This window comes from Stegodyphus dumicola, chromosome 3, assembly GCF_044657685.1.
Source record: "Stegodyphus dumicola isolate Sdum_Otavi_A_Nest chromosome 3, ASM4465768v1".
Taxonomy (NCBI): Eukaryota; Metazoa; Arthropoda; class Arachnida; order Araneae; family Eresidae; genus Stegodyphus; species Stegodyphus dumicola.
Genome location: NC_140770.1, coordinates 165,560,997 through 165,586,643, shown reverse-complemented (window position 1 = coordinate 165,586,643; position 25,647 = coordinate 165,560,997). Strand labels below are relative to the sequence as shown.

The following is a 25,647-nucleotide window of genomic DNA, read 5'->3' as shown; positions in this document are numbered from 1 at the left end:
CTCAGGAATATCATTCATATTTGTCAAAGATACAATACTTGAATCTGAATCAATTAAAGAACATTACTGTACTCTCACCAGAAGAAATGTACGAAGTCCTTGTTAACATGGTTCGTGATCTCATATAAACGGAGCTCAAGCATATTCAGACCATTTGTTGCGAGTATTTTAGGCCAACGTTTTATCGATTTCGATTACATTTCTGCTACGTGCCTACAGTTCGTAATGGACTGAATGCATACAGAATCGAAGATAGCTTGGTAAAATTTATTTTCCGGAAAGAAACACTACAATTCTGGAACGTTTCACCAAAATACTCGTACAGTTGTTGCCAGCATGACAATCAGTAGTCACCACTTCAAAATACTAAGAATGTTGACCTCTGAATTAAAAATTGAAAATTGATGCTCTCTTCCGTGTAATAGCTTTTCCATCGGCTGCCAAAAAAGTGCGTAAACCACATTTGGCGTTATTATTGCTTATAACATATATACCAAATTAAAAAACACGCCAATATGTAAATTCAAGCATATCTTAGAAACATTTGAATAAAAAACTCTAATATTTTGCAGGTGTGCCTAGAAAAACATCTTCTTTAAGATGATGTTAAAACTTTTATACAAATATTTTCCGAAAAATTTATATAAAGTATTTAAAAGTACAAATTGTAAAATTAAATCATAAAAAATGTACGAATTTTATTTGGAATGAACCTAAATTTCGAATTCTGGGAAAAGGAATCAAATAAGTTAAATAAAAAATAGATATTAATAAATATATATCAAATTCAATTAACACTGAAGAGCTTAAATTTTGAGAGCTAAAATGTATTTAAAACTACTCGTGCGATTTTTACAAAACTTGGCATTTTGGCATAATTTGAGTCGCAGAATCAAAATATGTAAAAAAAACTGGCATTTCATTTCAGAAAAAGTCAGATTTTGTATCAAAACATCTATATTAGAACAATGCTATAAATAAGTCGCGCTTTCAAGACACTAACGTAAGTCGAATTTCATCCATCGGTCCAGTAGCACGGAAGATATACAACTGTCTCACCCCCCCCCTTTTTTTTTTTTTTTTTTTTTTTTTTTTTCGCAGTGTACGTACATATAAATCTCCTTCAAAGAAAATTTTTAAAAAAAAGTACCCATATTCATCATTTTGGGGCAGCAAGCAGTGTATCAAAACTAATGCATCATTAAATTGCAATGAATATGGAAGTCGTCCACCATAGAGTTTATATGAATATACACTATCGTGCTGAGAATGAAAACAGAATAATACAATATTCTTATTTAAAGGTTTCGGCTTTTAGTATATTTATTTATTTTTGATTCATTTAATTTTATATTTTAGCTAACAGTGCATGCTAAAAGCTTTTCGTAATTATGAAGTAAATAATTAATGCATTAATTAGTAAAATATTCTGTATTATGATCAAATAGAAATTGCCAATAATTATTACTACGTTGAATATTATGAATTAATTATTTCTAATGAAATTAAATATATCTAATGAAATTAAATATATCTAATGAAATTAAATATATCTAATGAAATTAAATATATCTAATGTAATTATCAAATTTAAATTTTATGGTCACGTTACTTTTCAGAATTATGTTGAACAAATTCAGTAATGAATTAAAAAATTTTTTCAAATATATCATTTAGAAAAAGTTATTAAAATTTAATGTAATAATAATTATAATTTTGAACTATTATTAGCCCAAAAGGGGCGTTATTCCGAAATGGGTTAAACTCGAAACGGCATTTAACGCTAAATCATGATAAACGGCGTATCACTTTTCAAATTGTTGCCACTAAATATTACGCCCTGTATTATAGTGAAGAAAATTAAATAATGAAGAATATGCATTAATGCATGTATGTTTCTCGCATTATGGAAAAACAACGGCTCCTAGAGTTATCAAATTTTGAATAACTGAGTCCTCCACCCGAACATGGGCACCTGGAAGCCCGAATTTTGAATTTCGAATTTGTTTTATTATCAATTTCATATTTTGAAAAACTTTAAAGAATTTTTCATTAACAAATTCAAAGATTTAAAGGGAACTGTGGCAATACTGTATGAAATAAAGTATTTTTATCTCCAGATCGTAAGACTGTCTTTCGGAAGTTTTAAAGATATGCTCTTTTTAAGTGTTTTGTGATTTTGAGGAGAACTGAATTTTATGAGGCGTAAGCGGGAAGAACTTGATATTTAATAAATAAAGTAAGCACACCAAACGTTAATAATAAAAGGACAATAAAAAGTTTTGTAAAATAAAAGTAAGAAAACTGGACATTAATATGATGAACTGAGAAAAGACTTAAAATATTGGAAAATGCATGCCAACTTTTAAAATACTGGATCGAGAATTCTAAACATATGCTGCTATGCTGGTTTTAAAATTTTTGTAATTTTGCTGTTGAATCGTATATGGCGTAAGGGCGAAGAAAATGATGCTTAATAACAAAGCTAGCAGAAGTGAGTGCAACAGCATACTGGTAGACTGCGAGCTCAGTGAGAGAATAAAAAATCCTTAACAAATCCTTTTGGACGATCGTTAAAATGTGAACTCTTTCAGATTGTTTTTATTATCATTATTATTATGGAATGTTTTAATGCAGTTTTCAAAGGCCAACTGCCTTATACTAGGAACACAGGTCTTTTCAATCCTTAACAACGGGTCCACTTAGTTTTCTTAACCACTGATATAATCTCATAGCAACAGTCAGTTTGACAGGATATGCCCAATCTGATGGAAATATTTCCTTAGAGAAAATTGGGAGTCTTCAGTCTGCAAAAAATTAGAGATTTCGCATAAAATTAGAAAAATTAGAAAGTGAAATATAAATAGAATGGAACAAAACTTTCAATTACTGATATTACAATATTTATAATGTTAAAATTTTAATAATAAATATAAAAACTAGAATATTATGAAAGTATTTTAGACTGCACAATAACGTATCAAATAATGGGTATGCCAAAGTGTTTTATTTATGATAATCTGTGAGAAACCAAAGTCTTTTCCTAAGAATCATAAATTATTTGGCCTTTTTAAGAACAAGAACTTGTTTTCAAATTTAATTATAATCTGAAATTTCAACATGACTCTAAAAATAATGATAACTTTCGAAATCTAGTGCTCAAACACTACGTTCAATTTATTATTTAACCTAAATTGTAACCCTTTATATTTTCTATATTATAATATTTCTCTTCGGTTTTACTGCGCTAATGCTTTTATCTTTGAAGGAAGCGATAAAAGAGTAAAATATGTAAATACCCGCATCATTAACGGTCGTGTAAAAATCATATGGCATGGATTAATTTAGAAATGATTCAGTTTAGCTCTAAGTTATAAGCAGTTACTTAAGTTAATTATAAGCATTTATTATTTTTAGTACAGAAAGGGGAAATAGCCAAATTGAAATGGTGAATTAAGGGGCTACTGCAAATTAAAGTAAGAACTTTGATTTACATATTTTTTATTTTATATATCTATCTATCTGAAGTTGGGTGCGTACGTGTGTGTATGTGTGTGTGTGCATGAGTACATGAACATAAATAACTCAATTAATGCTTTATATATAATTTGATGTCTACCCTTTGCTTTCTAATGATTTCCAGCTGCTCCTACAGTGTTTTATATACTGAATAAAATCAGAAAATTTATAAATTATGTTAAATGGAATTAAGCCTCATTTCTTCCAGTTCGTTTTTTTTTAAAGCCTGAGATGGAGATTAAAATTATGTTTCTTAATTTCTTCGTCGAGTTGAACATCAAATTATTTTATTTCTAACACCACTCTGCAATTAGCTGAAAAAAATCCTTATTTTACATCTAGTCTACTTTATAAAATTTCAGGTTGGGATAACTCTAATTTGTTTCTTGAATATCTAACAATAATACTTAAATAAAACTCTTCAAAGTGGTCGTGTATGCATTTCAAATACTTTCCCGTGTAACCTTATTTTTCCGGCGATGCTTCCTTTTCTTCTTTAATGTTACTTTAACAACTCTTTTCATTGTTGCTGTTGATAACGTACTTTGCCCATTAACAGCGTACGCCCATGAACATGATAACCTATCTTGCCCATGAAATTCTTCATGGGCATGCGCGGCATTTGCGCTGTTATCAAAATAAGTTATAAAAATGAAGCACGATTTTGGAAAGGTTCTCAGTTTCACGGCGTAATATCTTACGTCTAAGTGTAAGCATTCCAATAGGTTTTGCACATTTTCTAACTTCAGATAGCAGCTTTCTAGTAACATTCGGGCTGACTCGCCGCGCTCACTTTTCCTGAGATTTAGGACATTATCTCGTGAGCCAAAGGTTCAATACTTTTTAGACTGTTGCATTGGTTGCAGTCGAAATTATTGACAGGTATATATTATAATATTTTCAGTCAAAGACTGCCCAAGATTCTAAATGTCTTCTCCTTTTACGCTTGTTCTTGATTTTGAACAAAAAGAAAAAAGAAACTCAGTGCAGCAGACAGCCCTAATGGGCGAAGGCTTGCAGTGCCCCGAAATCCGCTTTCTTGACCGTGGGCACGGGGTGCATAAGCATATGCGCTGAACAAGTGGTCAGCTTGTCGCAAGACCCCCAGTGTTTAGTCCCCAAGTGCACCGGTGGTGCTGCTGCGCGATGCGCTAACCACTGCGCCACCGGGCCAGTTATCATAAATTTATTATATTATTTGAGTTATCATAAAAGTTTTCAACAATGTTTTCTTATTTAATTCATGGTATTTATTTTATTTTAGCCTGTTAATATGAAATCTCTTGTGATCTGCGTTTTTGCCGTCGTTTTGTTGTGCGTCAATGCAGGATCGTCTTCCATGTCGTGCAGTATGGTCAATGGTCAATGGAAATGTATCCAGAATTCAAGCCCTGATGGCAACATGGCCGCTGCGGGTGCTACTTCCAACGGACAAGAAGGACACATGGCTGCTGGTTCTGGAACACCTGGGAGTTTCAACACAAACTACGGAACGAACAGTAAGTTTGTCACGTTCGTTCTTACGATTTTCTGTATTAATACTTTCGCTGCCACTTCAGATTACCATACTCACATAGGAGCTAGTTATAAAAGCGAACTACATTTTCTGTTACATTTTTCCCTGAAAATGCTTAGAAAAATATTAAAAAAGCAATTAAACTTCTTAAATGAGAAGATATTAATGGTGTCAATGATATTGATTAGAAATTTTGTTACGATAGTTATGTTGACGCTATTTTCTATTAATAAATAAATAATTATTTACAGTGAAACTTGAATTCTCAACTGTAACCCGTTGTTTCATAAACCCAAACTATTTTCAATGCAACAACAGTTAAGGCGAAAAGAAATACCTTCTTGGACCCCAAACGATTTCTTTACAGTAGCAATTTCTGCCCAAGTTCAAAAGCACAAAATGTAAGAAAATAATTACATTTAATACAATTAAGATAGACACAATCGTAAACGTATAAAGAGGATTAAATCTTTTAATTTTACAGTACTTGCACGAAGACGAGTTGGTTGCACATGTGAAAGGCGGTGGAGGAAAGGACTTCGTTTACGTCTCACTGAGCCTTATTCTCACAGAAACATTGTCACTATGATTTGTTTTTGTGTGTGTTTTAAAATGTTTCACCTGTGAGACCACTGAAAATGCTTATCCTTGTGGCTTAATATTACTTTATCGGAGTGATAGCGTTCTTCGAAACATTGCCCTTTACTACATTTTGCACAAATCTTGCGAATCAAAGAAGAGGGATGATCTTCCTTTCCTGCTTCTTCCTTTGAAAACAATTCCTTCACAAACATTTTTATTGCTGCTCCTGAAGCTGATCATACAGATCATAGATATTAAAAATTCTTCAAAGCCTAGAAAGTCTCTGCCTGCAACACATTCTGGCCATAATTTTCTTTAGCTGAATTGATGGTTTTATATGCTACTTGTGGCTTTATCACTAAAAGTTAGCCAATGAAGAATATTAAGTTATTGATGTTTCCTGAATGATGTTACGTAACCGTACCTTCGAAATACAGTCTCTAACTATTACAGTCTAGCTACACTGTAACTACACTACATTAATTAAGGTAAAATTACAAAAATGACGACTGTGAATGAAACTGATCCATAGTATACAGCTCATAGTAAGTTAGATAGTATAAAATAACATAAAAAGAAATTACCAGAATTATGAAAATAAATTACGGTGTTATAGAAATTAGTATGTCTATAAAATAAACATACCGGTTATGTCAAGTTTGGTATAGGAAAATTACCTGCAATATGGAGGATGATCTCCCCTAGAAGCAATACAACATATACAGCGATGCGCGATGCTGTCTGTTATGCTGTCTATCAGTTCCTAGGAAGTAAGAGGCATTGCTTTTTCAAAGCTATTACAAGGGTCTGAAAAGAAGAATGTAGAGCAGCTGTACGTCACCCTAAAGCATCCCAAACATGCTCCATAGGTTTAAGGTTTGGTGATCGAGTTGGCCACTCCATGCGCTGTATTATTCGCTGCTGAAGATAATCATCCAGGACGCGAGTCATGTGCTGTCCTGCGTATTCGTCCTGCGGCAGGAAATCCTCATCTATTACGCCAGCATAAGGACGCACCTAAACATCAAAGCTGTCATGTCTATAGGCATGTGCATTCACGGTTCCAAGCAAAAAGACATGGAGTTTTGTGCGTCCACCCAAAAAATACCACTTGCCTGTATTTTTTGTACCTTGCATGTCTTTCACGGATGTTTGATGAATAATAACGGATTCAAAGCTTTTTCCAAATGAAATAACGCTTACTATTGTAAGTTTTGAAGCCTACAATATTATCTGGTGAATCCGTAACTAAGTAATAATTTATATCTTAAACTATCTAGGCTAACAAAACCCAAAATCATCATAGAAATAATAGTGCTAGCAAATTAAACATAAGTGTGATTGTAATTAAACTGTAGATATTGCGTTGTTTTTAATGCTACCGGGACTCTATTCAGGTAAAGATCGGACAAAAGAAAAACGCAATGCACAAATGAATACATAATATAAATTTCAAATTAATACTTAGTTTATTAACTCTCCACAGATTATAATTAAATTTCACATCATTATTGCTATTATATTTTCATATTTAATTAAATTTGAAGTTTGATACCAATTTACAAATATGGCCTTTAGTTACTATTCCAATACAAACTATTTATATAACTGAAGAAGGAAATAGGTAAATTTCCTCTTTTCCTCTTTTACTTTAAACATTAATTTAAACCTGGACGAATAATTATTTCATAAAAATTTACATTATTAATTATGAGGAGCATTCAGCCTAAATTTAAGTTTCCTAAAGGATTAAGGAGATAGGCGAATTTTTAACAAGAACAAGTTAGAGTTCAACTTAAGCAAATTCCTTCTGTCTAAATTAGTCTTGTGCAAAAGCCAGTTAACAACACCAGTCCTTTTCTTAATAGTGGTATGAATAAAGAAGAGGGGGAAAAAAACTTGGTTTCGGTAGAAGGGTACATGGGATCTATCGGAGATCTTCGGGACTTGCAGTCGAAACGCCAGAAAGGAAAGTTTATCAAGATATCACAAGCAGCTAGGCTCTCGGTTGAGGAAAACATCGAAGAAATGTCAGGATTTTTCCAGCACGGTGACTTGAAGCGTTATGCAGAAGCAAACAGTTCCCGTATTCGTCTACGAAGGTTCACCTCCCAACATATGGAACACTCTAAGAGTAGAAAATCGATTCCTTTCAGTTGAAATGCATAAAAAATTTCTAGATTCATCAAACGGCAGTCGGAAGAGATCGTAGTCAAAACCTTCAGTAGAATTAACACACTCTGTGAGGGATGTAACCAGATAGGATCTACCATAGATGAACATACATACACGCCATGCCACGCTGCGTAATTCTTGACTGACCTTAGCAGGAAGAAACTGGAAGACGAAGGCTATTAATTAACGAAACGCGGGAACCATCCTTCATTTTTAGATATTTTAAAGTTCAATCAACATTTCCTATCCTCGACTCAACATCCAGTTTTTAGTGAAAAACGTTCAGCCGGGAGCTAAGTAGTCGCTAATCCCTTAACTACAAAAGGAAGTAAAAGCTCACCTCATCCTGCAGAACCAGGGTTTAATTTCTAAAATTAGAAGTGTTGGAGTCCTATGGAAGACCGTCAGGAAAGAGGAACAAGAGTAAATAAATAAATAAAATGATTATTAAAATCACTAACAATTTAAAAATTAAATAATTAATTATTACCAAATTAATTTTTAAATATTTAATTAATATTTATTAATTATTGTTTAATATCAATTAACTATTATTTATTAAATATTAGTCTATTATTATTTAATTAATAATAAATTATTAGTTATTAAAATAATTAAATAAGTAAAGATTAAAGTAGTTAAACAATTAAAATTAAATATAATATAAAGAAATAAATTAAAATTTTAAAAGCGACATTTAATAGAATTTTATGGCTGAAAAAAAAATTTTCCAGATCAAACTTCTACTGAAATTGTTCAATTACATAAAAGAAGTGCTTTCTTATTTTAGGGCTCCTGTGCGCTTCGGCTAGAATTAAGATTTATCCCCAAAACTAAGGCTCTGTGTACAGCATTAGTAAAAAAAATGTGCCCCTTCAAGTCACCCGTACATGAATTTTCCTTTACTTTTCACCAAAAACTCAGGCTACCACAAAATCCAATTTTTGCTCCTCTCCCCTCAATTAGTGGTCAAATTTCCGTTTTTCACCCCAAAAGACCAGACAACTGAAATTGCGCATGCGCCACTTATTTAAAAGCGGTACAAAACCGGATACGTAGATCGCCTTACAATGACCTCCCATGTAGATGAAATGATAACCTTTCGATCCCTCGTTACGTACCCCTTGTCAATCAAGTTAAGGCAATTTTTTTCTAAAAAGTTCTAAAATGACTCGGCGAAAATTCGCCCCTTTTCTTGAATCCTTTTACACAAAGTGTTTCTTGGTTAAGTTTAAATAAAGGAAAAATAAAAATATCATTGAAGCATTGGTTTTTTTTTCAAAAATAAGAATTTACATAACCAAATATTAACACATTAACTTAATAATTCATGGAATTAAATAAAAATTCAGATTTTTCCTAAATAAGAAAATAATTAACTTAATTCAGATACCATCAACACAACACTATGGCTTTTTAAGCTAACCTTGGACTCATCCGTAAAGAAAACAGCCCTCTATTGATTAGCCATCCAATGAGACATCATTACGTGCTTACCTCAACCGTTCACTTTTCTAACGGGACGTGAGCGACACGTAAATGTCTGGTCACGACGCGTACAGACCTTCTTTGTGAAGCCTTCTACAGTTGACGTTGACGCCAATCTTCCGGGGGCTGCATAAGATCTGAATTGAGTCGAAATTGTGGTTCTATTCCTTCATGTGAATTACAATAGTCTTCGGAGCTCGTCATAGCGCTTGGCCGTTCTTGGCTTAACCACCTGGATTCGAAATCTCTGGTTAGTTTGGTTTGGTTTATTAGATTAGGGCAAAGCACTCGAGGGCTATCTGCCTTAAGGGTGTGATGCCTTCGTGGAGGACTTTTAAGGGAAACTGGCTCGTATGCACGTTACACATGAATCTCTGGTTAGGATTGTTGTCAAAGTCTGTGAACCATAGAAAGACTCACATTTAGCCATCTGACCACTTCTCTCTGACTTAGTTCTGCGTCTAATCTCTCAATAGCTCTCCATCGCAGCTCTTCGAGCAAATGAAATACCTGGAAGCCATTGTTATGAACTGGCTATCGCAGATTTCTTTTCTCATTATCACAGAGAAATTTCCAGGCTTGCTCTCAAACATGCAATTTTAGGCTCCTCTCAGGTGACGTATACCGATTTCGGCGCTACTAATTTTTGCATTGCTGTTTTACTCAGCAAATCTTATTTGACAACATATTCAAATTTTTTATGGATAGGCTTATTTATGAACGAGTTTTCGCAATTTTTGTCATTTTTTCTTAATTCTAGGAAACGAGTGTATTACTATTAAATACAACCTCTATTTAATTAGGACCCATGGACTCTATTACCCATGGATTAACCTAAAATGATTTTTTAAAAGTCATGTGTTCCCAGCGGGGGTGTTCTTTACTCGAGACAGCGTTCACTGACGAGAAGTTTCTTGTTCAGAAAAGTTTTCATGAACCACTTTGTTCATGATCAGAAATTGCATGGTATTTCTTTTTATTATTACCTGAAAATAACTGGTTTCATATCAAAAATTAATATGTACTTCAAAATAAAAAAAAGAAAAACGTAAGAGAAACTGAACGCAACCAATAAAAATTTTCAGAACATCATAGTGAAATCCTTTTATATTTAATCATATGTATATTAATAGGAAATAATCAAAGTTTTTTTCTGACCTTATTGAAATCCTTTTGTACTTAATCATAAGTGTATTATTAGACAACAGTGTCAAATAACCTGGCGTTCCTCGACATATAATATATTTATAACTTTTCCTGTTCGTTATAGAAATGGGAATTTTGCGCTAAAGTTCCCGTTTTCTTAATACTATCACTTTGCTTTCTTAGAACAGGACACTGTTCAGCGAAGTTTGGATTTTTTTTACAACTGTCAAAAATTAAAGAATTATTAAAATGAATCGTACATCAAATCATTACTGCTTCAGATACTGAGGTCACTATCCCTTAATATAAACGTATGATTTGAATCATCAGGTTAGAAGAAAACAGAGTTTAATCTGTAGTGTAAATAATACAACAAAATAGAATTTAATTTGTTCTCTAAATAATAGAACAAAGCAGAATTTAATTTGCTCTGTAAATAACAGAACAAAGGAGAACTGAATTTGTTTTGTAAATAATAGAATAAAATGGAATTTAATTTATTGTGTAAATAATAAAAGAAAACAGAATTTAATTTGTTGTGCAAATAATAGAACAAAAGAGAATTTAATTTGTTGTGTAAATAATGGAGCAAAATTGAAAAACGGGTTGAATTTGTTGTATAAATGATAGAACAAAACAGAACTTAATGTGTTCTGTAAGTAATAATACAAAAAGAATTTAATTTGTCCTGTAAATATTAGAAGACTAAAACTAAACTCAGTGGCTTAACAGCCCTAATGGGTCAAGGCCTGCAGTGCCCGAAATCTACTTTCTTGACCATGGGCCCCGGGGTGCGTAAGCATGTGCCCTGAACAAGCGGTCAGCTTGTCGCAGGAGCCCCAGTGTTTAGTCCCCAAGCGAAATTTGTACCCATTTTATCGACCCAAGTGATGGAAATCAAGGGATGAAAGAAATATTAGAAGAAAAGAATTTAATTTGTTTGATAAATATTAGGAAAAAAGATTATTTACACAGCAAAGTAAATTATAGAACAAAAAAAAATTAGTTTGTTGTGTAACTACGAGGTCCAAACAGAATTTAATTGTTGTCTAAATAACAGAATAAAACATAATTTAATTTGTTGTGTCAATAATAGAAGAGAAAATAATTTAATCTGTTGCGTGAATAACAGAAAAAAAAATTAATTTGTTGCGTGAATAATTTAACAAAATAGAATTTAATTTGTTGTGTGAATAACAGAACAAAAATAAAATTTAACTTGTTGCGTAAATAATAGAACAAAACAGAATTCAACTTGCTGCGTAAATAATCCTTTTCTTTTCAGAGAGAGCTTAGCAGGAGAAGGGCAAAATGTTCTACCATTCATTGTATAAAATCAGACACCTCAAATCACAAACAAATCAATGAGAAAAAGAAGAAGAAAACATTAAAAACGTATTTTTGTTAGAAGTAAATTTTTGCCTTTTCACCTAGACGTTTTGAGACTTTTTAAGATTCTTAAAACATAGGCTCCCTTATCTTCTCCCCTGTTGTACACTCATGTTTGCTAGAAGTCAGTTTTAGCCTTTTCATCTAGCCTTTTTTAGACTTTTGAGTTATACCATGCTGACAGTTTTAATTTTTGTCTTTGGTAACATAAAATGTGAGAACTGTACAAGGACTTAAGCGACTTATAGCTATGTCTTGGAAATAATAAGAGACGTGGGAAGGGTCTAAAGAACCCTTTTAGTTAACTCAAGATAAAAGTTAACAGAAGGCATATTTTGTACTTACAGAAAATGCCAGTATATATTGTGTAAATCAAATAAAGAATAAACTAAAATTAACTAAGTAAATAGCAAGTTAGCCGAAAGGCTTCACAGACAAAAAACGCTCAAGTTGGCTGAGACCTAATATCTGCATGACAAGCCTAATGGCGAGAATAACGCAAAGCCGCAGATAAACTGCTAAAGAATTAATAACAGCCTGGCTTTCAGCAGGCGGAACAAACTATGATTCTTTCACCTTCTAAAACCGTTTACTATTACTTGTTACAATGTAAAATTGGATTTATTAATAAATACTAGATAATGGCGGACGTGGGCAGAAACGATTAACCGTAATGGTAGAGGAATTGTGCCCACGTCCTCCGTTGCTACTACTACTACTACCTTCTAAAACCTTCTTTCTGACTCATTTAAATACAGCAAACTAATTATTAGCCATCTGGCAAGAAAGTGGAAAGACAGAAAAGCTAATTAATATAAAATAAGTGGTTAATAAAAATAAATGGATACTCTACAATCTAAGCACCGATAACAGCGCCGCTGCTGTGCAAACCATATATCTTTAGGGTCCACAATTCATGAGGTGACTTACATCTTGAAGTTATACACAAAAAGTATGAAAATGAATTTACACGCATGCCGTATTACAATATTAGGAGATAAAAGATACATTGAGAAAGATACAATATAAAAAATGCAATGATTAGAGGTTCATTCTATAAGAACATCGATATTGAGAGTACATCTTACAGTTTTCATTAGGAAAAAAGAGGGAAACGCGTAGCCAGTGTACTGGTCATAGTCGTCATTTTAAGCTAGAAACACAATAGGTGTTTAAGGTTATTTCGCCTTTACTTTAACAAGACTTCTGCTTATTTAGCATTTTCATCAGACGCATGCGCTGTTTCTAATTTTTCATAAACATGTCAGCAAGTGAATTACTGACAACGGAATTTTTAGCCCAAACGATTGTTAGCCCAAATGGGCTAATTAGTCTCGAAACGCGATTTGGCTATGTATCACTTTAAAAGTCACTTTCCAGATTGTTGCCACGAAATGTCTTTGCCCTGTATTACTTTTAAATAAATTCAATCATGAAGAATCTGCTTGAATCTACGTATGTTTCTCTTCCTGTGAAAAAACGACTGTATCTAGGGCCATCAAATAACGTAGTCCTCCACCCGAACATGAGAACCTGGAAACCCGAATTTGGAATTTTATATTTCATGCTTTGTAAAACTTCTAAGTATCATGTTAATTTTCCTAACTGTTAAATTTTGAGTTAAAGTTCCTTTCCTGTCTTCCTGAACTTCAACTAACAACTTCCGGCCAGAACGTAATTTTAATATTGCGTTTGAATGCAAATGAGGACAAGTATTTAACCGTGAAGTTCTACTGACTTCGTGAGAGAGAACCAGTGATTCTGCCTAGCACGCGTCCGCCTTTTTAGGCTATTCTCTGTTAAGCTATTACTAAACTCGGTCGTACTTAGGCCCTTGACAGCTTCGCCGTTATTTAGAGCTAAAGGGCCAACTCGGTTAGAATTTTAATAGCTTCGGTTATATCTTTTAGTTAAGATTAGTTAAGTTTAATTTCTGAGTTTGATTTCAGGCCCGAGTAGAGTCTTTATTGCAAAACTCCAAGAAGGAGTTCTGTAAATTTAATTTGGAATAATAAAGGGTCTTTAACCCTTCTCAAGTTTTATTTACTGTCTCACGAACTCAAGCGATTAGTCACTTATCAGTTCTTAAGATTCTTCAACTTTAACTGTAACTTAAAAGTACACAGCACAGAATCATACAAACTTTCGTGAATTGTAATCAAATCAGCGATTTGAAAGCGAGTATTGGCAACACTATACGGAAACATCCTTATCTCCATCGCGCGAGACTTTATATCGGAAAACGATATGCTGTTTTTAAATATTTTGTGATTTTGTTATCGAACTGAATTTTATGCGGCTTAAGTGTGAAGTACATGATATTTAATTAATAAATTTAACACACAAAACGTTTATAATAAAAAGGCAAGAAAGTTTCGCGTGCTATCTTATTAAGAAAACTGAACATTGATATAATAAACTGACAAAAATAGAAAAATGTATGCCAACACTTAACACATGATTGGGAATTCTAAACACATGCGGCTTTTAAAATTTTTGTAATTTTTCTGTTGCTTTGTTTATTAGTTTATTGGTTAGCAGGAGTGAGAGCATCAGAGTTCAGTGAAGGTGCCATTAAAAATCGTGTGCTCAATCAGATTTTGTTTGGGGCTTCGATCGTAATCTTTCATGTTGATTTTAACTATGCCATTAATGTTCTTGCGAAATCAATGTGATATTGTTTAACTTATTTCCTTTCATTCTAATGAATTCTCTAATGTAATGATTTATTAATCTAATAAATGGGAAGGGAGAACTGATCTAAAATTTTACAGTTAAATTTATGACTTTGAAACGAAAAAAATCGTCACATTTCGTCCGGCGAATAAGCATCCACTGATATATGCTGATATATGTTTAATCTTAACGTATGTAGTAATTTTATTACATATAACATTGCTATATTTATTACGTACTTATTTACAATTCTGTTGAATGATGCAGCACCAGTACCATTGCAGATGGTACACCAGCGATAAATTCGCTGAACACTGGTCGTTCCGATCTGGCTTCAGTTCCAGGCGAACGGGCTGGCTGCATGGGCGTTTTCTTGGTTTTCAACAGTGTCCCTCAGAAAGTCATCCACGAGGCATCCTTTCTTTAGGCAGATAACCCTCGCGTGCTTTAGCATTAAATAAACGAAAACAAACCATTGCAGATGAGAACTTTCGAACACCAGATGGTATCAGTGGCAGCGAAACTGATAAAGATAATTAAATGAATACAATATGAAGTCGTTTCTGTTATTGAAAAGAATCGCTTTGCTTGTTTTAACTTACGCTGTCTTTAATTTGAAATTCTTGATCAGCTGGACAAGGAGAACCGATGCCTGCCGGGCCTTGGACACCTTGGAATTTCGTTTCAACTTTTGGATTTTACCGTAAGTTTGTTGTTTATGTGTATTTCTGATTCCGGGGTCGATCCAAAAAAAAAAAAAAAAAAAAAAAGAAAGAAAAAAAGAAAAAGAAAAAAAAGAAAAGAAAAAGAAAGAAAAAAAAAAAAGAAACGAAAAAGTAAAAGATCATTTTTACCATTTCGCTTTATTATTGTTGCATCTTGCGTATTCTTTTGAACTCAAACATACAGCTGATTAAGAATTTCAGCCTCCCTTTTGTGACGGTAGTAAGCGAAGTCAGCTGCCATAGGTCCAAGCTCTGATGCATATAACCGAAGTGTATACTATTAGGAAAAACACTTGAATTTGAGCAATGACGGTACAGATGAGATCACCATTAACTCCGCCCACAGATGTCACAAGAGCAGGAATTTGCTTACATTGCCAAAATTAATGTGAAGCATTATTAATGTGTGCAAATTAATGTGTGCCCTTGATAAATTCCATACACGATAGACACCATAACGCAAACTAAAACCATTGGGATAAGTCACTTTGTTGTGCAACCTGTCGTAGGGCCAACTGAAATATTTTTAACCAGTCACCTTGCATACCTTTTTGCGACGTAACTTCGTAACAAACGAAATGTAAATACTGTTACGAAATGCCCAGCTGCGGTGAGATAGCTTCCCTCAAAGCAGTTTAGTGTTGCCCGAAAATTGAAGAGGAAGGCAGGGTTTCCAGATTTGGCGCGAAATGGTCCATTTGGTGAAGAAATTTGAGATATTTCATACACAGATGCCAGAACATTCTAGAACACATATTTATAAACATATTTAGTGGTTTTCTCGGGAATCTTCTCGAAGGTAGGCTAAATCTATATATACCCTGACTTCCCTGGGAGAGAGTGGTGACTTGAATTCAAAGATTGGCTTAAGAGCGGTCGACCAAGTCGGGAGGTGTACTTTAGTGCTTTGCCGTGAAGCTGTCTTCACCGTTATAGCATGATAGCCTGAAGGTTGTGTTGCTGAGTGTTTCAGCGTGTTTGTCGTAGCTTTCGAAGAGTGTAAACGTGTCTTTCGAATTGTGCATGTTAGTGCACCGGCGAATGAATTGCCTTTTGATTCTTTATCAAGTGTTACCTTCAGTTACTCCAAATCCACGAACCCGTAGAACGCAACAATATGATTAACATTGTAAATACATCAAATGTGATATCAAATGTGAGAAGTTAAAAGTCTTACAAGGACTACTACTGGCCAAATTCAAGTGGCTGTAATAAGAGTATATAGTTCGCTCTTATGCGGCTCGCATTCGAATTCGGGAGAGTGTATGATGTTTGTAAGTATAGAGTGTCTTTGTGGCATGGGAGCACTTAAAATGTTGTCGAGCCGAAAGGTCCTCTCAAGAGGCTTTTAAAATTGAGACTTGAGAGGAGGATGTATATGTCAGAATACTGGTTACAGACGAAAACATCGCGGCAAAAACATCGCGGACGAAAACGTCGCGGAGAAAACAACGCAAGGCGAAAACGTCGTGCTACAAAACATCGTGGGAGAAAACATCGCAAAGAGAAAACATCGCAGTTCTAAAACATCGTGGTACAAAAGATCGTCGTCGAAAATAAAGCGGTTCAAAAACTTCGCAGTTTAAAAACATCGCCGTCGAAAATATCGTGGTAAAAAATAAAGTATCTACAAGTCATCGCATGACGATAACATCGCAGACATGCTTTTTTCAGGCTTTAATAACTGTAAATGGATATTCCCATAATGATTTGTGACCGCAAGTGATGTAAGGAAGGATAATTTTTACTTTCACATTTTTTTATTAACTAATAAATTTTTGCTGAAAAAATAAGAAGGAAACTTAAGCATAGAAAATTAAATGCAACTTAATAGATTATAATTTTTATGAAAAATTACCTGTAAAATCTTTATAAAAAATTATTTATTAATGGTCTTTGTTAGTTAACTATGTCGATTTAAAATTCTATTAAGTGCTATAAGTTGCATTAATTTTCTATGCTTAAGTTTTCTTCTTATTTTCTCAGCAAAAATTTAATATTTAATAAAAAATATGAAAGTAAAAATTATCCTTCTTTACATCTTGCGCTCACAAATCATTATGGGAATATCCATTTACAGTTATTAAAGCCTGAAAAAAGCATGCCTGCGATGTTATCGACATGCGATGATTTGTAGATACTTTATTTTTTACCACGATATTTTCGACGGCGATGTTTTTAAACTGCGAAGTTTTTGAACCGCTTTATTTTCGACGACGATGTTTTGTACCACGATGTTTTAAAACTGCGATGTTTTCTCTTTGCGATGTTTTCTCCCACGATGTTTTGTAGCACGACGTTTTCGCCTTGCGTTGTTTTCTCCGCGATGGTTTCGTCCGCGATGTTTTTGCCGCGATGTTATCGGCGGACACCAGAATATTTTGCTTCAAAACTGGGACGAAAACTGTGCATATTTTTATGTCAAGGCCATCTTTTCTTTCAGAAGCTTATTTCAATGCATGCCACTACAGAGACGTTTCGCACATTTTTGGATGACTTTGCTTTGCTATAACAAAATTTCATCTGCTTGGAAATCTTTTATTTATTTATTTATTTATTTATTTTTACCTCCCGCTATATTTTTTGGAAAGTATTAATTATCATCTGCTACTTGACAGTTTTGTTTTCACGTAAATGTTGCTTTTAAAGAAGCAATGGAGGGAAAGCTATGTTTCTGTTCCTTCCGAAGAAAATTATTAAATTTTATATTATTAATAATCGATATCTAGAGCTATACAAGCAATGTTGTCAACAGCAAAGGAGAAAAACATCATAATTTAGCTTCAAGTGGAAAAATTGTTCCAAATACATATCGAAGGAAAAACGGAATATTTCGAATGTTACAAAGGTAAAGATCTTTAATATTAAAAGAAATCCATCAAGTCAAAGGACAGTTGCAAAATCATCAAAATGCTCCGTGTCCACTATAAACAAAGTGATTAATACTGATCTGAATCATAAAAAGTCGAAAAAATCATAATATGCATCGTCGTTCACCACGCAGAACGCGCGCTGCAAAATTCTGTATGAGAAACATTTATCCGGACAAAAATGGAAAAATGTTGTCCCACTGGATAAATCTTTAGTGTATTTGAAGGACTTCAATAAAAAGAGATACCTGTATTACCATGAATAGGAGAAAAAAACTTAAATTATGGTTCAAAGAATCTAGAGAACCTTTTTTAAATGGATATATCATTGCTGTTGGTTTTTCATATAACGGTAAAAGAATAAATCGGTTTACGAAAAATGCTAAGATCAATTCCAGATATTATCAGAAACATAATTTATACCCAATTTTCAAACATAAAATACCTTCTCCTTACCCACAGTATCATTAGTTAATAGAACTGCAACAAGACAAAGCTAGCAGCCACACGTCACAATTCATTGTTATATCCTGTAAAAAATGGAACAAGCAACGGGTATCTAGGCAAAACCCTTCATTCATATCCTTACAAAATTTCCCGATGTACCCATGGACTTTTGCGCATTCGGATTTTCAAAAAGCAGATTGTCCAAGCGTCGACCTATAACCTTCCTTGGACTTTGGAAAGGTGTTCGAGAGGAATGCGATAAAGTATATCTTCTGGTACTATGAATGGCTTTATTGCCTTAGAAATTATAGAAAGATAGTGAAGAATAAGGGTTATCAAACAGAACGTTTAAAACACAAAACCTTTATGCAAAATATTTGTTTAAATACAGTGAAAATCGTCTAAGAAATGCGTTAACAGCCATGACCAGTGATTAAGACCTGTACCCGTATTAAAGCTTGCGGATAACATTTTATCAGATGTATTTCCATTTAAATTAAGTAAATATACTGTCTCACACTGACTTGCTGACATTTATACTGATCAGAGAAGTTTGCTGTTCCATTGCAGCTTTGACCTCTTGCAGGCATCAACATTTATACATCTATACCTAACAAATTTACTTAGTCCAGTGTAACGACTTCAGTGATGCATCAGTATCCAATACATAAATAAAAATTCAAAGTAATGTACCACTAATTTGAACCATTGCCTAACAAACTGCACGTTATGATAGTTATATTAACTAACATGCTTTATACCAGGTGTGAAATTAACATAAACTTTGATTTTTCAATTTTAAACGTGCATTTTACGACTAATTTCAGTCAATTTGATACATATCGTCGATGATAAATAACTTATACTTTTCTTTCCTACTCAGCAATTTTTTACATTTGATGTGCTCAAAATTCATCAAATTCAGTTGCTCAAGTCACTAATGCAATGTTTGACTTAGCGTACAATATTTTGTACAATGAAATAAAAATAGTTGGTAACTGCCACATTTCCCATATGGGGATCTGTAAAAATAAAACTATTGCTAACAGTAATGGATTTTTGAGATAAAACGTTTTTGTACAATAACACAAGACTTTGTGCATGACGTAAAAGTAGTTGGTAACTGCCACATTTCCCATATGGGGATCTGTAAAAATAACACTATTGATAACAATAATCGATTATATTGATAAATGTATCTCAATCACAGCATTATGATGGAAAGGAAGCTGTTTTTAAGAAAAATTGTGTTTTAAAAATTTAGCACTTAACGCATCACTCATATTTCTTATGAAATTATCCTCCTCAGACATTATAAGACTGATTATGTGTTTATAGTAGTTCGTCTTGTAAAGCAAGATTGAGAATTTTATAACTCATTATGAAACTACAGTACAAAGTCTGTAATCCGGACGTCCATTATCCGGAATGATCTATGATACGGACCTCAAAGCCACAAACTTTACGCATGCGCGTAGAGAATGCACATACATTACGCATGCGCGCGTTGAAAGAAATGTTTAATAAAGTAAACAAATAAATATTAAGCTTTTTTTTTTTGTAAAACTTGGTACCCTTTAGATCATAATTGCTCTTTATTTCATAAATTATGGTTTCATACTTTTAATTGTATAATTTCTTGATGCCATCTTACCAGATTTAAATTGATGATCTATAATCCGGAAAAGCCCCTAAGCCAGAATCGTCGAAGTCCCGACAAGTACGGATTACGGACTTTGTACTGCATTTTCATAAAATTTTCAACCTTATTTTAACAATTTTTTTTAAATCTGTATTTAGGAAGAATATTTGAGAAATAAAGCTTGTATCGATTTGTTTACAAATACTCTACGTAGACTTTAATGTTAAATATAATGGATTGAATTAGCCTGAAACTTATAAGGAAAAGCGACTTGCAGTGATAAATAACCACATTTAGACGTAGCATAAAAATAACGTTTTTTTAAAAAAACTTCATATTTATAATTTTCATTTTATTTCAGGTCGCCGCTAAATGAAGTACTTGGATGCTCATCAAGGAATCTCTATAACAGCAAAGTCTTATTAAATAATTCTTATGCCTTTTGAAATAAAATGCTGTCAATTAAAATATTACTGTTACTGCTAATGTTAAAGCAATATTGTAAAATGTGCTACAGAAAAGTAAAGTCTTAATGCATATAAATTTTTGCATGCGTATTATGTTCATTCCTTTACGATACACCATCCATGATAATAACCGTCATATACACTCATGTCCATAAATTAAGGATAATTCGGAGTCACGCGGAAATCGAACTCTAAAATAAATATATCACCTGTAAAATCACTACTCACATCTTCAAGAATCATATGCGAATTTCAGGAAGTAACCAGATGTCACCGATGGTACGTCACAATGACGAGAGTATAAGAGAGTGATATATAAGGAATACAGGCAAAGAAGTCAAATTGTTCGCAGGCGCTTTATAAGCATTTCAGTGCAATAACCGAATAGTTATGACACAAAGGACGCATATGGATGATTTTTTACGTGATAGAATTATCGGCCGTCTGGAATGTGGGCGTACCCAACTGGAAGTCTCAGACGAACTTGGAATTGCCCAGAGTGTCATCTCCAGGCTTTGGCAACGATTCCAAGATGATGGTAATGTGAGTAGAGGTTACAGCACAGATCGCCCCTGAGTTACAATGCTGAATGAGGACCGGTATTTGGCAGTTACTGCCAAAAAAACAGGCCGAGCACAGCCTCACACCTGTCTCATCAGCTCTCTTCAGCCACTGGTACGACAATTTCAAAGCAGACTGTGTACAGATGCTTAGGGCAGATTGGTCTATATGCTCACCTGTCAGATGCGTTCCACTTACTGCAACTCACTGTCGCCTGCGGTTAGCCTGGAGTAGAGAGCATGCATTGTGGACACCGCAACATGGGCTTGTGTGATGTTTTCCGACGAGTCCAGGTTTAGCTTGCAGTCTGATTCTCGAAGGACTTTCACATGGAGAGCTCCAGGTACCCGTTACCACCAAGAAAACATCATTGAACGACACCGTTACTGTGGTGCAGGAGTGCTTGCTTGGGGTGGAATTATTCTGGGTTTCAGAACTGACCTGCATGTTCAAATTGGAACCATGACAAGACAAAGCTATCGGGACGTCATTCTGGAACAACATGTACGTTTGTTTCTGGGCGCCATGGGCGCACAATTTGTGTTTATAGATGACAACACCCGTCCTCACCGTGCAAACATCGTAAGCGAATGCCTTCAATCGGAGGATATCACCCATATAGACTGACCAGCATTCTCACCGGACTTGAATCCAGTACAGCACGTGTGTAACCGGAACTTCGGAGAGCATTGCGTTTTGAGTGGTGTAATATCCCCCCAAGATCAGATCGATAATTTGATACTCAGCATGCCTAGGCGTTGTACGGTGTGTATTGCATCGTCTGGGAGACATACAATGTATTGACAATCATACCAACCATGTAATATTGGTTTTTTGTAAATAGGTTTTTTTTTGTAATTTGCTCCAGGGAGAAAAAATCGTAATTTTTTTAATAATATCAAACATACAGCATCTTTTTTTGCTCTTTACCTTTTGTTTAATAAATAAGCTTTACAAATAAGTCAAATTTGTTTTGCTTCTAACTCTTCCTTTGCCTGATTTTGCATTATCCTTAATTTATGGACATGAGTATAGGTTGGACCATGAAAAATGGAATGTTATACAAGTGGGAAATTTCATTAAAAAAATATCTGATCTGGACACCACATAACTTCCTGGTACGGCCTCTTAAATTATACACCTTTTTCCTAAACTTAATAGAAAACCTATTTCATTCAATTTCATTAGAGATATATTTCTTTGTCATTTCACGGCAAGGCAAAAATACATAAAAAACTCAAAATATCTCCATTTAATAAATTTTAAAATGTAGAATACAGAAAAAACTGAAACCCCAAATAGAGTTAAAAACAGTTAAAAAAATTTAAATTAAAGTTTCTACGCAAAAATAAGCAATTCGGCCAACGGGCGGGAAGGCCAAATTTTGGAGCACACAAGTGAAAGTTAACTTTCGTTCCACTTGGCAAAAAAACATTTCAGTCGGTGCAGCACCTGAATTAATTCACTACTCTACTAAGTTTCAAATGTAAACAAATATCCGCGTCATTAAGTCTAGCGCCACTTAAACCCTTAATCAGTCTTCAGCTATTGCATGCATATTAACTAGAAACATGAGTATCAGTCTTCAGCTATTGCATGCATATTAACTAGAAACATGAGTGGATCGTTTTATGCGTCCAGTCGGGATACCGGCATTGGAAGATATCGCAGAATTTCTGCAGGGGAAGAAAAAGTACTAAACGCAGTAGGGGATAATCCTTCCTCAAGATTCGAGAGCTGAAGGATGTGCGTTGGGTGTGAGCTACGCAACTGTGAGGCTTTACATGAAGATGGAATGCATCCCTATCATTTACAGAGAGGGCTGATAATGATCCCTGATTATTATCTTCCACGTCTTAGCTTTGTTACCTACAGCGGACTACAGGTAAGCAAATGTTCCCTGCAGATTCACTCAGTATGCTACCTTTACGCGTTCATATATGTTTAACATCCATAATTCTCACATGATAACCCACATGGCACAATAGCACATGCCTACCAAGAAACGTTTTCAGTTAATGTTTGGGCAGGCATTGTGCACGATAACTTAGTAGGACTGTACATTCTACCTAGTCATTTAACTAGCTATGCTTACAGCATCTTCCAGCATGAGGTCTTACCTGAATTTTTGGTCGATGTTCCTCGAGCTATTCGTAGTGGTTCCAGCATAATGGAGCCCCAGCTCACTTCAGGCGGAACGTCATAATTCACGTGGACACTGTCTACGGCCAGGGTTGGATAGGTCAAGGCGGACCATTTCCCTAGCCACCTCGTTCTTCTGATTTAACCTGCTTGAATTTCTTCTTTTAGGGTCATATTAAAAGCCTCGTGTACGAGAACTCCATCACATCGGCAGAAGATCTTGTTGCCCACTGGTCTGTTACTGCCGGATATGTGCTCGATATGCCTCACGTCTTTTCTAATGTACGCCGATCCGTGGCACCGCTATGAATCTTGTATCCCTGCTGGTGTCCGCTGTTCCGAGCACCTATTGTAAACTGTTAATATTTTTTTTTGGCCTTTACTTATCCTTTTAGTTTCCTGTGTTTCATACTGCTTTACATGAGAGCGCTTTAATGCGGCATTACGGCACACACATTTCTGTACGAAATCTGCTTATTCAGGTCTCCTCTACCTGCGTTTACATTTTTGACATATAGTTTTGAACTACCTTGTATATATGTTTGGTGCGATCGATTACAATGAAAAAGGAATGTGCGCAATTACATTTTATAGAAGTTCGATATCCAAATTTTAATGTTCTACGGCTAATCGTTTTTTGAGTTATACGAGATACATAGACACATACGTACGTACGTATGTACAGAAGTCACGAAAAGAAATTCTCTTCAGAATCCTTTGTAAATACATTTTGAAATCCGTTTTGAAAGAATGAGTCCATTATTCTGTCCGTACGCATAGATATCAAGCAAAAAATCATGCAAATGGATTCGAGAGCAGTCAAAATGGATATTTTAGTTGAAATATCCATTTTGACTATATGCGAAATGCGAATGGATATGCGAAATTTTTCGCTATTACACTGCTTCCTTTACTTAATAAAAGGAAATAAAAAGAATATAAATATCTAAATAAAAATAATGACATAGATAATAAAAAAGCATAAAAAATATATGCATACATTTCACATCATTTCATAGCAGCAGTATTATAAAATAAATTGATCATTATGATTATTAGTCATTATCAATACCATTCATAAATGATTATCAATATCATTCATAAATCATTATCAATATCAGGCCACCCAGCAGCCGAGCGGTAAAATCGCTGAACACTGGTAGTTCGGTCCGAGGTTCAAATCCCGCGAACGGGCTGGCTGCATGGGCGTTTTCGTTGTTTAACGTGTATAGGAGCCAGTTCCTCTTAGAAAGTCCTCCACGAAAGCATCCCTCCCCTTAGGCAGATAGCCCTAGTGTGCTTTATACACACCATACACCATTATCAATATCATTTATTTTAGTTGCCTGCATGTACAATATAGGCATACATCATGACGCATATTTTTAATTAGAGGACTATCACGCTTATTATATATGTTATGTTATCCAGCATCAAGATATAAACAAAAAACGCTTGAAAAGCCAACATAAAAGAGTACTCAAGAACAAATGTGAATGTGCAGACGAGCTATGAAATAGTTCACATGAAAAATAAAGGAGAAAAACTTAATCATACAAAGTGCATAGAATTAAGCTGTGCAACAGGCGGATGGAGAACGTTCTGGAACGAATTCTTACCGGCTTGGCTCATAATGTTCTCGAAGACAAGCCAAAAGCTATACAAGCCCTGCCTGTACGCGGAGTAACAGTCTAGTATCGAGATGGGCGTCTAGAGTATCGCGAGGTAGTGCATCGAAAGTTTGCATTGTTGAGGCTATCGAGTGTATCGTCAAGTGCATCGCGAGTTGTAGGCGCGGAGAGTCTCGAGAGTACGTTAAGTTCCGAGAACGACCAAACTGAGTCGGGAGCTGTACTCTAGTGCTTTGCCCTGAAGCTGTCTTCACCGTTATAGCCTGATAGACTGAAGGCTGTCTTGCTTATTGTTTCAGCGTATTTTGTTGCAGTTTTCCGACGACTGTAAACGCGTTCTTGTAGCTATCTTGAGTAATACTGGCTAATAAATTATGTTTTCATTCTTCATCAAGTGTTGTAGTTAATCACTCTAAATTTACGAACCCGTAGAACGCAACAATATTATGCCCAGTCTCCTTCCTACTGGTAGTACTGAGGCAGATAGCTCTCGAGGGCTTTGCCATAATCAAATAAATTAAACGAAACCAAACAACTGGTAGTACTGAAGTAAATAAATACATCATATAATTGATTGCATATTGCAGTCTAAATCAGTTTTTATTCATTGGATCGACGCTGCGTAGACACAAGTGTGTATTATCGACACAGTGTAGAATCGACACCGGCAC

At 34.5% G+C, this 25,647-nt stretch overlaps 1 protein-coding gene across 1 annotated transcript; it reads left to right on the top strand.

Annotated features, from left to right (window-relative positions):
• The first annotated feature begins 4,203 nt into the window (after positions 1–4,203).
• On the top strand, positions 4,204–20,718 carry LOC118197817 (uncharacterized). Its single transcript, XM_085813583.1, has 4 exons — positions 4,204–4,228; positions 4,784–5,018; positions 15,123–15,194; positions 20,537–20,718. Exons 2-4 carry the CDS (start codon positions 4,793–4,795, stop codon positions 20,545–20,547), a joined length of 309 nt encoding a protein of 102 aa, XP_085669709.1. The 5' UTR covers positions 4,204–4,228; positions 4,784–4,792; the 3' UTR covers positions 20,548–20,718.
• Positions 20,719–25,647: the final 4,929 nt, after the last annotated feature.